The sequence below is a fragment of the Talpa occidentalis genome, unplaced genomic scaffold (assembly GCF_014898055.3).
Source record: "Talpa occidentalis isolate TD23 unplaced genomic scaffold, MPIMG_talOcc4v2.1 talOcc4.6, whole genome shotgun sequence".
In the NCBI taxonomy this organism is placed as follows: Eukaryota; Metazoa; Chordata; class Mammalia; order Eulipotyphla; family Talpidae; genus Talpa; species Talpa occidentalis.
Genome location: NW_023604972.1, coordinates 39,049,900 through 39,064,242, shown reverse-complemented (window position 1 = coordinate 39,064,242; position 14,343 = coordinate 39,049,900). Strand labels below are relative to the sequence as shown.

The 14,343-nt window shown below is 36.2% G+C and overlaps 1 protein-coding gene across 2 annotated transcripts in view; it reads right to left on the bottom strand.

Annotated features, from left to right (window-relative positions):
• STAP1 (signal transducing adaptor family member 1) overlaps positions 1 to 14,343 on the bottom strand; it is a 42,279-nt gene that overhangs the window by 13,287 nt on the left and 14,649 nt on the right. For both annotated transcript variants that reach the window (XM_037530297.2, XM_037530298.2), the window contains 4 exons: positions 11,050 to 11,121; positions 7,435 to 7,548; positions 4,869 to 4,925; positions 770 to 942 (listed from right to left, as the gene is read on the bottom strand). In XM_037530297.2, the coding sequence (XP_037386194.1) occupies positions 770 to 942; positions 4,869 to 4,925; positions 7,435 to 7,548; positions 11,050 to 11,121 (416 nt within the window). The remainder of the gene's footprint in view (positions 1 to 769; positions 943 to 4,868; positions 4,926 to 7,434; positions 7,549 to 11,049; positions 11,122 to 14,343) is intronic.

The window sequence follows — 14,343 nt, the reverse complement described above, 5'->3', positions numbered from 1 at the left end:
TTGCAGTAACATATATTACTTGTTTTATTGAACCAAAAAAAAAAAAAAAAAAGCACTCTGTGACTTATTCTGAACTGTGACCCATCAGCTCATCAGTTGTCACTGGAGTGAGCTAAGAGTGATGGTTGGCAGATTTTAGCAATTATGTTACAAATAGAATATGCAGCAGAACCAGATGTCAAAGATGGTACTAGAACAAGTTTCACTGACAACACCAAGATTTCAGGAGGCAAGAACTCATGGTCTTTATTACACTTTTCAGGATAAAAAATAAATGCAATGTTGCTGAATTTAACATGTTCTGTGTCTCTTTATTTCCCCAACACCTTACCCAGTTACACAGGGCTTTCCTCAAAGCGTAAGCTCAGTGACTACTCCCTGATGGACTCGACAACTGAATAGAACACATAGGTATTTAAAAGTATTTGGTATAATTTTCAAACAGAAAACCATTGTGAAAAAACCTCTTTTCCTCTCTTCTTCATAGCAGTTTTTATTTAGGTTTGAGCTTTGGAAAGAAATCTATTTGGTCTAAAGGTGTGGGTGGAGGGGATTTCCTGTGTGGTAGGAGGGTTGGTTCAAATCTGCATTTTGCTTTTTGTTGATCATGCATAGGAGAGGAAATGTGGCATGGACTCAGAGATGTGCTGTTTATCCACAAGACAGTTTATTGTCCCTGATTTAATTAGGTCAATAACTAATTTTCCTTGATAATTAGAAATTAATATTAACAATCTAATAAGTAAATTAGAGTTTATTGTGCACTTACACTGGCATAGGGTTCAGTACATCCACATAATCTTCAACTCGTTCCTTTTCTTTTTCCAGAGATGTACTTGGAAGCTGCTCTGTCTCAATCCTCCTTTTTTTCTCTTTCTCTAGTACTTCATGCAGTCTAATTACTTGTCCAGGAAGGAGGGACACATGTTGGGGAACTGACAGCTGAAGTCAAATAAAGCAATAGGCAAACAAGAAAACAGCAAAATAACTGATTTTGGCAATTAGTTATTACAAAATTAATTAATGGCCTATCCTGGTCCTAAGGAGCTAGTTATTGTGATAGAGGTGAATCAGTAGAATCATGAAAGGAGGATTTTGGTATAGAGTAGGTGTCTCAGAATTTTCCCCAAATCAACTAGGACCTACATAGAATGTCTGATCTTCTAAGAAATGTTCCTTTTGATCTGCCCTAAAGCAAAATATATCCACCTTGTACTACAAGCTAATTCAAGTAACAACAGACCTCTCATTTTTCATTCTGAGCTCACTAGTTCTAACTACAAGGATAGTCCCAGAGCACCTGCAAGGTGCCTAGCTCTCCCACAGGTAAGTCAGAATAAACACCACCCATCATGACAACATGAGTTTGAGAGAAAACAATTTATTAATTGACTGAGAATCAGTCATCAGAGATCTGTATCTTGGTGTGATTGTGTGTATATTTTAAACTTCCATTTACACATAAGGATTAAGATACTGATCTACTTATTTTTTTTTAACTGCTCACCTTACTCTGAGCTGTAGTTTCTTCATCTTTATTTATTTATTTTTTTAGGTTTTTTTTTTAAGATTTATTTATTTATTTATAGAAGCACTGGGTATAGTCAGAAGCGCAGGAGGGTGAGAGAATTCCCCAGAGCCAGAGTGGGGAGCAGAGCAGGCAGAAGGGCTGAGGTACACTGCTGAGGGGAGCAGCGGGCGGCAGGAGAAGTCTGCTGCACCATGTGGGACCCTCCTCCGGTGGCTGGGGAGCAGCGGGCGGCAGGAGAGGTCTGCCACACCATGTGGGACCCTCCTCCGGTGGCTGGGGAGCAGCCGGGAATCGAACCAGAGCTGCAGAGGCTGCGGGCAGCTTCACAACCCAGCGCTCAACCGCTGCGCCACCGGGAAGGCCCCTGATCTACTTATTTTTTTTTTAAGATTTATTTATTTGTAATACAAGAGCTGGGGTACAGACCAGAGATGAGGGGGGTAAGAGGATTCACCAGAGACAGAGTGAGGAACAGAACAGGCAGACTGACTGAAATACACTGCTGAGGGGAGCAGCGGGCGACAGGAGAGGTCTCCTTCACCATGTGGGTTTCTCTCTGGCCAGAAGCTGTGGATTGCTTCATAGTGCAGTGCTTAACCCCTTGCGCCACCAGGGAGGCCCAGTGATCTACTTATTTTTTTAACCTTTTCTAGAGCTGTATTTTGAATTGAGTAATCTCTTTCCTCCTGATCTAAATTCATACTCTAGATTTAGACTTCAGTGTGACCATCAATGTGTTGATAGAATATTTTTTTTTATGTAACCCTACTAAGTATATATTTCAGAAAGACATGACTGAGTATCACACTGATCTCCAGAATGGGATGCATGTTTCCCAGGTGATGTATAAAAATCCATTGGAATGTGGGAAGAAAACACTAGAGCTTCATTTTTTATTTTACTTGTTTCATTAGTTTCTATTGTTTTTGTTTTACAACATGTATATGTGCATATACATAGTTTGAAATAAAAATTTACTGAAAATCTATTCTCCCCGATGTCAAGCTAAATAGTAATAAGCTATTTCACTTGTATCAATCCAGAAAAAAAATTAGAATGAGGAAAAACTAATAAAACAGTTACTTCTTATTAACTGCTTATTATACCCAAGCATTGTGTTATTGAAAATTCCCACAGTAATACTACAAAATAGGAATTATTATCCTAACTTTGTGGGAAAAAAAAACCTCAGAAAAATAAAATAACCAGTCCAGGGTTACATCGATAGCAAGTTGTGGAACCAGGGTTCAAATTTCATTTTAATTTAGAAGCAACATCCCAACTCTTCAACTACAGTCTGTGTTTCTCAAACTTTTAAAGTTCTGGGCCTCCCCTGGTGGCACAGTGGTTGAGCGCTGGGCTGCAAAGCTGCCCAAGGCCTCTGCTGCGCTTGTTCGATCCCCATCCCTGGCAAGGGTCCCACCTGGCATGCAGACCTCTCCTGCCGTGCCCACTGCTCCCCTCAGCAGTGTGTTTCGTCGGTCTGCCTGTTCTGTTCCCCGCTCTGTCTCTGGTGAATCCTCTCACCCTTCTGCGCTTCTAACTGTACCCAGTGCTTATATAAATAAATAAATAAATCTTCAAAAAAAAAAAACCTTTTAAAGTTCTAACAACAGCAGGGTATGAATATACACATAGAGTGATCTAGGATCATAGTACAATATTCACAGAGCACAACATTTGAGGCAACCTGACTTCTCTTAGAAATATAAGAATATAAAAAAAATGCTTTTTATTATTGATATTATTTCGATTATTCAGATCCAAACTGGCTGGTTTCAATCTCAGCTCTGCTATATACTTTCTGACTTTGGGCTACTTTCTTTGTCTCTCTGTTTCCTCATATATCAAATAAGGATAACATTACCTACAGAGGATCACTGTGATGGTAAAATGTATGCTTTCAAAAATAATGTTTTTATCCTTTCCTCAAGGCAAAAATTGAAAGCAAAATTTTTTGGCTAAAACATCAAGTATAATTAATGTACCAGGAAGATGCACGTCAAACTTTTCCCAGTGGCCTTAATGTACTTCTTGACACTTACTCACATACCCTTGGGAACTTGTACTCCAATGTATGAAGTTCACTGACAACTGCCCACAGCAGATGTGAAGACTGCAATTTTCCAGAGTTTCTTCCTCCTCTCATGTCTTTCACATCTTTAACTTCCCCACTTCGCTAGTGTTCTACAACTTCGCAATAGTTGAACCTCTAACTTTTACCTGTTATTGGCTGAGATAAAGAATTAACATCCATTATCTCAGAATCTATAGTACATATTTCATGTGATTAAAGAGTCTTTACTTAGGACATAGGTTTCGATAATCTGTATTTCACTGACCCTTACAAACAGAAAAGTTTCCTATCCTCTAAAAGTATTAGAGAACATGGTACTTTTTGGTGGATTGGTTATCAAAGTATCTCCTGTTGCTAAGACAGTTGCAACAACAGCTTTATTCAAAATAATGGTAGTTATATTCTACAACTGCTAGCTAAAAGCATATCTTATTGGTCTCATATACATGTCACAGAGTTGAACAGATAAATATTCCTTTGTCTTAAGAATCACTAAACAAATGTTTAAGGGTGACTTTTTATTTTTATCATCGTTCCTTGTTATATTGCCTATGTTATTCATAAGCTCTATCTCAGTTGGCATTTTATGAGTATTAATGAATAAAAAGGAATTAGAAAATATTTTAGAAGATGCTATCTAGGGGCCTCCCTGGTGGTGCAAGGGTTAAGATGCAACCTATGAAGCTATCCACAACCACTGCAGCACATGAGTTCGATTCCCAGCCAGCCGGGGAGCAACCACATGGTGCAGCAGACCTCTCCTGACTTGCCCGCTGCTCCACTCAGCAGGGTACTTTGGTCAATGTGCCTGTTCTGTTCCCCACTCTGTCTCTGGTGAATCTTCTCACCACCCCACACACCTCTGGCCAGTACCCCAGCTCTTGTATGCATAAATAAATAAATCTTTTTTTAAAAAAAGATGCTATCTAGGCTACAAATGTCAGAATTTATATAGGGCAAATATGTCAAAAAGGTATGACCAGAAAGTTATCTCCCTGAGATAACTTATCACCTATTATTTTCTATCTAGCACATTGCCCTATTTATTTTCTTCATAACAATTTTCACAATTTTAAATGATTGTGTATGCTTATTTATTTTCTTTCTCTTTGGTCATCCACTGGATAAAAAAAGAAAGTTCATGAGTAAGTGTAAGGTTTTCTAACTGTCTTTTTTAAGTAATATGACTTCATTTTCTTTCACTTGGCACAGTGTTCAGCAAATATTTGTTGAATTAATCAAAAGTAATTATACTCTTACCTCTGTTACTGTAAGAATGAAGCCTCTCCATTCTTCTCCACTTTCTGCATTCTCTGTCTGAAAATGAAGACAAAACACCCACATACAAAGAAGAAAACATATGAAAGACTATGACCATTAATACTCCTAACTTCAAATAACTTCAAAATTTCATGATCATTTTATAAAATTAAAAATGTGCCAACCATCAAAAAATCCAACAAAATTGACAAAATGCATACTCTCCTATTGAAGCATCTTGTTTGAAAAGGTCAATTGTAATTTTAAACCACAGAAATAATTCATTTTCCTTTTTGCTAGTAAGTATTCATATGTATTTATAATGAAATAGTATATTATGAAATATTTCAAAATTATTTTCTTTTGTCAGAAGTTTTATGAGTTTCAAGAGTTAATTTGCTTGCTTATTAAACAAATAAAATTGTACAAGTTTACTAACTCAAAAAAAAATTAAATATTAGTACACTTACTCCTGTAGTAGGTCAAGTGAATGGTTACTCCCCCCAGTTGGTATTTAACCTGACTAGTTTAAGTTTGGGGCAATCATGTGGGATCAATGTAGCTAATCCTTAGAAAATTCATTTATTAACTATTGTCAAGATTTATTAAGCCTTCAAGTGGTAGGCACTATTCTAGGTACTGGTTTTCATCAGAGAACAAAACAAAACCCTTGTTCTCATACAGTTTATGGTTTAGCAAGGAATATGTAATAAACATAGTACTGAGTAAATTTTATAATGTCAGAAGGAAATAAATGGGAAAATAAAAGTTTGAGCAGAGTGAGAGAGACTGGGATTGCCCTGGGGGCTGAAGGGAAGGGAAATAGATAACAATTTTAATAAAGTTAATCTGGGGTGGGGAGGGGGGCTTAGTAATAGGGTTTCACTCAGCAAAGACTTATTTCTAGGTGAAGAAACCAAGACACAAAAAAATTAAGTAACTTGCCTGTGATCACATAGCCAATGAATAAAACATAAAGTGAACCTGGGCATTGACTCCAATCCTGTGCTAAACATCTGGGGAGCTTGCTTAAAATTAGATTCTGGGGCCTCCCCGGTGGCGCAGCGGTTGAGCGCTGGGTTGAGAAGCTGCCCGCAGCCTCTGCAGCGCCGGTTCGATCCCCGGCTGCTCCCCGGCCACCGGAGTTGGGTCCCGCATGGCGCGCAGACCTCTCCTGCCGCCCGCTGCTCCCCTCAGCAGTGTACTTCGGTCCTTCTGCCTGCTCTGCTCCCCGCTCTGGCTCTGGTGAATTCTCTCACCCTCCTGCGCTTCTGACTGTACCCAGTGCTTGTATAAATAAATAAATTTAAAAAAAAAATAAAATAATTTAATAAAAAAAAATAAATAAATAAATAAAATAAAATTAGATTCTGGGATCCAGGTTTAGAGGAGGGACCTAGGTTTCTAAACGATTCCTGGTACCACTAAAGCTTAATAACCTATGTTTTCAAGGCCAACTCCTACTACATTGTATTCAATTGTGAGTTGTTCTCTTTATATTTTTGCTGTTTTTAGTTGACTTGAATTGACTACTTTTTTTTTTAATAAATTTGTATTTCAAACTTTCTTTTTTTTTTTTTTTAAGATTTATTTATTTATTTATACAAGCACTGGGTACAGTCAGAAGCGCGGGAGGGTGAGTGAATTCACCAGAGCCAGAGCGGGGAGCAGAGCAGGCAGACGGATGGAAGTACACTGCTGAGGGGAGCAGCAGGCATGGCAGGAGAGGTCTGCGCACCATGTGGGACCCTCCTCCGGTGGCCAGGGAGCAGCTGGGGATCGAACTGGCACTGCAGAGGCTGCGGGCAGCTTCGCAACCCAGTGCTCAACCACTGTACCACCGGGGAGGCCCTGAATTGACTACTTTGAATGCCAATTCAAGAATGATTTTTTTTCTGCATAGATTCCAGGTATCTATGAGTTTAACAGAATGCTGCCCATATGAAGTTTAGAGTTTTATGAGATTTCCATCATATTTCACAAATTGTCTATAGCTAACATACAGTTCTAGCTCAACTTTTTCTAATTGTCTCAATAGTGTTCTTTAAAGCTTTCTCCTCCCTTTTCTGATCTTGGGATTAACGCATTCAGCTATCAAGACTCTATATTCTCCAAAATGGGGAACAGTCTTTCTCTAGCTTTTGTCACATTGGTATTTTTGAAAGTTTAGAAAGTCATCAATTTGTGAAATACAGATTTGTCTAATTCAATAGTTCCAAACATGTGTCAAGTTGGACATGTCTCAGAATCAGCTGGGAACTTGGTGAACGCCATGTTCATGAGAGCCAAATCAAGAACAACTTTTTAAAACACCGGGTGGCTCTCTGACTTTGTCAAAGGACAGAAGCTATGGTTTCAATATGCTTATATACTAAACAAGTGAACATGCCCTTTAAAACTCTATTTAGAAAACTGCAGTTCTTGGTGAAAGACAATATATGTTAGCAAAGTATAAGACTTGGCACTCCTCTTTTAATTCCTCTTTACCTTAACCACTGGGTTGCAAAGAGGTGAATGCTATCTTCAACCACAACTTATTTTAGGCTAATTTCTTCTCTTCACTCACCTTCAGTTGCACTTCCTCTTTTGGCAAAACCAGAGTGAATTTTGCACAATTCTTTTCGGTTGAATTTTGGTCAGTAAGACTCATGAGATCTAGTATGTCTAACTTGTCAACAAACTGCAAGATAAAGGGAAATCTCATGAAATTATTCCATGGGTAATATACATTATTATAGAAACATACAAGTAAATGCATTATATTAAAAACAAAGGTAATTAAAATGCAATATTAATAATTTACTAATTATATTACTATATAGTATTCTCCATGTTCTTAAGGTTATTTACATCTTTATTTCTGTATAGTAGAAATACTATATAGTGGTATGTTACTGTACCTTTCTTATCAAGTCCACGTTCAATGATAGGTTGAAATTAGCCATGGTGGGAGTATTAAACCATGGAAATTGACAAAACTTACAGATTAAGGCTTGATTTATAATTTAGTTAACTTACGGCTAGCAATTTTTTTCTGTTGCATATTCTTTCTTTTCACAAAATTTTTAAAATGTAAAAAACATTCATTCATAGTTTACAGACTGTTTAAGATTGTGTACAGGTCAGATTTGGCTCAAGCATCCTAGTTTATAGGCCCCTGGGCTAGACTTCAAAAAACTAAGGAAGAAAATGTTAATGCAGATGAAACTTTAAAGTGTGTTGTGTCTGAAGTTTTTGTGAACAGAACAAAGAATTGACAAAGTACTCTTCAACAATTCAAAAACTATTATTCAACAAATAAGTTGTTCATATCACTGATAAATAGGCAAAATTCTGACAAACATAATTGTTTTACATTCCTCTTGTTAATATAAACAAAAACATCAGTCCACATTGATGTCAAATATCATATTTAATGAGAATAAACTTATCAGGCAAACATCAGATTGGTATAACTCCAACTGTCAAATTATTGAATTACAATCATAGTTACATATAAGAGTTCAGTAAAAATCAGTGAAAGCATATATTCATAGATACATTTTTTTTCCATAAAACTATTGTTCAGCATTTACTACCAGTAATTATGAGGATCATATTAAGAAATTCCTACCTTATCTCAGTACACTAAAATATTTCTTCTGAGCAATTGGTATATATGGATTGGCCTACATGCAACTGGCTAGACTTACTTTTAGTGTTAAAAAGGATAGAACCTCCTCTAGTGAATGTGGTAAGGTTTCTATGGTATAAGTTTTTGCTAAATTAACTTCATTCTTAATTTCTTTTTTCTCCTTTTATTTTTCTCTCTTCCTTAACAAATACAATTTATTTTGCAGCATTTTTATGCCTCATTTTATTTTTATGAATAAGATAGAGCATAGAAATAAGTAATTACATATTTTTTTTTCTCAGAGCTACTCTTATATTGATGAGATTGAGGGTTAAGTTTGGGTTGATCTATTTATTTTCAGTGAACAAAGAGCAACTTGAAATGGAAAGAGAGGAATAAGAGAAAGAAGACAATTTAAAATCATACAAGAATCTTTTTCTGATGGATTGTCTAGACCAAATTTAGTGAATTTTGTTCAGACAAAGGAGGAAGCAACAAAGGAAGAAGTGGCTGAGTTAGATAGAGTGCTGTAAACTGATCTAATTGATTAGAACAAAGGAAGTTATATCGTCTGGTTTTAATTATAGTGTCAAAAAGAGGCCTGAAAGTCACATGTCTAATGTAGTGGCTGTCTGAGACTTGAATCTCCATGTAGATATCCAGCCTGTGTGGAACATCTAGAACAACAGGAACTTGTGTCCTGCCTGCTAGCAAGTTTTTTTCTTATATTAACCACAGCTTTTTTCCAGGCAATTTCAAACCATTGTCCTAGTTCCTTTTCTGTGGTATAACACTGAAAAAACTCAGTGACTCACATAAACTTCTGCCAGCTTTTCAAATATTTAAAGGCAGCTTTAAATTCATTCCTACTTTAGGTTAATTATCTACTGTTTTCTGTAGCTACTTTGTAGATACTGTAAATGTCACAGTATTGCTGTGCTTTCTCTCGAAACTCCATCCAAAAATTTCCCCAAAAGTTTGCATACTCTTTTAACAAAATTGATAGATGGGCAATTCTGCAGCATTTCATTATAAATAGTCTCTATGACATAGTGGTTAAGAATGTAGGCTCAGGAGCAAGACCTGGACTATACCCTTTCATTGATTGTCTGATTTTGTATAATTTCTTCATCCATAAACTTGACTATTTTCATTTATAAAGTGGGGGTTAAAACAGTATCTTCTCTGCAGAGTTGTTGTAAGAATTAAATGGGATAATTAATGTCAAACGCCTGAATGCTTACTCCATGTAGCCAGTCTCTATTCTTATATTTAGTACCTCATTTAATCCTTTTGATAATTTTCATCCTAGTTTAGGGATTTGAAATTGAGTAAGAGAATTTTCATTTGTTCCTCTACATTCATTTTTATTCCAGCACCTTTATATAAATCTTGCCTATCCAGAACTCTAGTGAAAGAAGACCATTTTAGGCAGTAGTTCTCCTGCCCACCTGTGACTATGCAGGTGCTTCTTTTTACCAACTCTCTCCTTCCGCCGGGCAGCAGCCTTCCTGCCTGCCTGTGACCTGTCAAGGCCGGAGCGTCTCTGCACCGACCTCCCTCAGCAGAGGTAGCTCTCCTCAGGGCCGCCCACCTGAAACATGCAGGCCTCTCTTAACAAACCTGTGCCTTTCAGGGCAGCTCTTTCTGCCCGCTTGTGTCTAAGCAAGTGTCTTTTACTCTTCTGTCCCTTTCCCTAATAAACCTGCTCTTTTAAATAAAAAAAAAAAAAGACCATTTTAGGTTTATGTGTTTGTTTGTTTGATTTAATGACTTCTGGTTCGTTTACCACTAATGGCACCAAATACCTGCAGGTGGAATACATCACACAGATGCTTTTTCTGTTTCTTTCATTAGATCTGGATATGTAATTATGGTGTTCTAAGAAGTATGAGCCAGTACATCCTTGGTCCAAAATGTCTGTATTTAAACAAGTTACTGGTTCATAAAACTTATTAAAAACCACTGCATTCCATGGTAAGCAAGCATTTGTCACCAAAATAACAAATCTTATTTTAGATTAAAAAAAGAAATATATAATGGTTTCGATTTATTGCAGGGAAACTGATATGTAAGTCAATTATTTGAAATTAATACAAATACATAAATCACAGAATTCTATTATTTTTGTACTTGAGGTCTTAGAAATTCTGCTTTATGGGTATGTTTTAGTCTCCCTAGAAAAACTGAATTCTGATAATTCTGATATAAAGTATGTTATGAGATTCTGGGGGTTATCTTGTTCCTTTCAGATTATAAGCGAAATATAAAAAGTGAAGAAAAATTAAGACTATCATTTGACATTAATTTGTATTGAGCTGTACAGCTAAAATTTTCAATTTTCAATTAAGTTTTTTTATTTTCAAGATAAGAAAATTATGCAAAGTTGAAAATATTAGTTAATACCTTCTGAGTTGGTCAGAAAATTTTTTCACGAATCTTATAATATATAATGCTCACATATATGAATGTTCTTATTTGAATTAGTTTTACTAGAATTCTTGGCAGGAAGATCAGAAAATCCAAATGAATAATAATGACTTGAAAAAAGATGAATTAACTACTTACTGTTGTACTTTTTTTGTCTGTATAAAAGAAAAGTGTAGTTCCTCTTAACTCTGTCCAATAGTGTTTATATTCCTGTGGAAAAGAAATCATTAACATTATTTATTAGTGTATATTTTTCTATTGGTATTTTCTATTTTTCTATTGGTATTTCTATTTTCCTATTGGCATTTTCCGTTGTAACTTTCTTAATTTCTTGTGTGTTATAAAGTTCTTCTTTAGCCTGAAATTATTTCCCTAAATTTTAGGGCTTAATTTTACATTTAATCCTTGGTTAAATTCTTCACAAATTTATTTCTGTATTGAGATACAAATACAATTTTATTTGTGTTTAATAAATCACCTTCCAAAACTTCCCCCACTGATTTAAGACACTTGACTTTATGGCAGTATCAGTGGAAACTTGCACTTGGAAGATGGGTCATTTAAGGGCCATGGTAGGACAGGCATTCAGTATCTATCTTACAGGATGGTTCAAAGAATTGAATGCATTAATACATGGAAAGCACTTAACATAGTACATATCTCACATTTTGTATTCAATAAACAGTACATATTTATATAGTTCAGGGAAATTTAAGTAGTTGATAATGATAAAAATAACTTAATGCCATCAAAAGCTGAACTCTAGAGTCCAAATTTCATTCACGTGGTAAACATCTCTTCATTAATACATTCATTTAATATGGGTTCTATAAAAATACATCCTTTAAAATTAAAAAAAATGTAAATAAGCTAGTCATTACTGATTTTACTTAAGTGGAAATTTGTTTAGATATTGGAAACTTACATCTGTGAAGATTGGTTGTATTATAAAACAGTGGCAAGGAGGTTTCATGAATAAAGTCTTTCCACATTTAAAGACTTAGCTTCATACCCAACTATTTCCAAAATTATGTTTTTAGAAATTCCAGTAAGTTCCATAGACATGTTTATCATTCCTTCCTTTAGCATTTAATAATATGAATTTTTGATATGTGTTGGATTGTATTGACCTAACATTAGGAATTAATGTTAAGAAAGTCACATGAAGAAAGGTTTTTCTTTTATTTGTAAATATGATACTTTTATATATCAATATTATGGTATTTTGTGTCTTTTTTAATGCTAACATATAATATTATTTTTGTGATCAGCAAAATGTCACTTTTCAGTATTTAAAATATTACTTTCTAAAATCATGGGAACTCTATAACTTATCTTGCTTTTATTTGCCTTGGCTCCTGAGATGCTCAGATTATATTCATTGTGAATTATAATCTTTCTCATGTGGGGGTGGGGATTGTCTTTGTGGCTAATCAGGTGCTATTTTTAGTTAGCTTTTTTTGTGTAACAAGTCACTCTAAAACTAAGTGGACTAAAACTACAGAAATTTTCTATTTTCCAGTATTCAGTATTTTTCAGTATTCAGCTGATTGATGATTCTTTGTCTCTGGATATACTCAGCAATGACTGAATGGTCTAGGATGGCCTCACTTATCTTCAGGATTAGTTGGGAGTGCAGAATGACTGGAAATGACATAATATGAAATATATTTGGTCTTTGTGCTCATTCCTTGCACAGGACTCCTCAAACTCTTGAAATTTTCTGATTAAAGGTGTTTTTGTTATTCATGAGTCCCTTCAAATCATACCTGAGTTTATACCAATGAGTTCACTTAGCGTGGGTCCCTACAGATCTCAGGCTGAGTCTGGTCACCAAAAGAACAAGTGATTAGAGGATTGGAATTTTCAGCCTCAACCATCAACCTCCAGGAACAAGCAGGGTGGAAACTAAATACTTTTTCACAAAGAGATTTGATTTGTTTTCAAATTGATGAACATATCCAAATGCCAGGAGGGTGGCCACCTCAACTTCACAGAAATATAAGTGCTTGAGATCCTTATAAACTTAGCCTTATATACCTCTACATACCTCTGGCTATTTATTTATATTCCTTGTAATAAACCAGTAAATGTAAGTAAAATGTCTTCCTGAGTTCTGAGTCATTCTAGTAAATTTTGAATCTCAGGAGAGAGTCATTAGGAATCCTGATTTATAGCCTATAAGTCAGAAGTATGGAAATCTTGGAATTGCAACTGGTAACTGCAATGTTGGGGGTAGGGGGTGGGGATTGGGATGGGCAGGACAGTCCTATGGGTCTCAGCCCTTAAATAATCTGTGAGATTGGCACAAAGTCTAGGTAGGTAGCATCAGAATTGAACTGATTTGTTGAATACTCAGTGCCTAGAGAGTCAGAGAATTGGTTGTTGCTGTTGAAAAATAATTCACTGACATAACCAGATTCTCTATAAATGTTCTCATTATCCAGTCAGCTAGCTTACTCTTGTGCACATGATGGCAGAATATTGTAATGCATTGTCATTCCTATATAACTCATGGCCTTAAATGCATTCAGAAATTTGGCTTGAGAAGTTACTAATATAATGATATACTGTTTCTATGATTAGACAGCTGTTCCATAAAAACCATGAGAGTGTCTAGTCACTCTATTGAAAAATACTAAAATCATCTCAGGTTTAACTCCAATTAACAAGTAATAAAACAATTCAAATATATCTTGGAGGTTTTTTTTCTTTTTTTTAATCATATCTCTCTTTTAAGGACTTCTGTAGGGGCAGGACTGGACACAGTGCAGGTTTTCTAATATCCAGCAGACCGGGAAAAGGAGGAATCGGAGTCCTCAGTGGCTTTTGCAGGTTTTTTTATTTAGATTACCAGGTACACAGCAGGCAGGGGTGCTGGGAGGCCGGTAGGCCGGCAGTACTCCCAGCCCCCAGCAGGTCTTCACTCTGGGCTCTCCGGCCTTCTCTCGGCTTCTGCTTCTGTTTCTGCTGCTACTGCTTCTCTTCTCTGCGTCTCTGCTTCTGCTGGCATCCCCGTGATGCCGCCCTTAAAAAGCACAGTCTTAGCCCAGGTGAATCCCATCTACCTAGGCCCACACACTACTCCAGGTGCCCGCCATCAGGCATCCATTCAGGACCGCAAGGATCCACCATCTATCCTGATGGCGGGAGGGCAGAAAAGCCTGACATTTTTCCTTACCCTACAACTTTCATATCCTGTTCTAATAGTAGGTTTCTGCAATGCAAAGAGGAAGTCAGTGCTACTGTATTTTGGAAGTAGGATGGAAGTGAAGGAGAGAGGAAGACCTAAGAATGTAAACATTGATTAAAGAACTGAATCATAGGTTCTGTAGTTTTACTGAATTATGGCAGCTAACATCAAATCCAAACCCGAGATTCTATGATTTTGGAGGAAAGAAAAGCAAAAGAAAACCATGAAGTCAAAGTCTA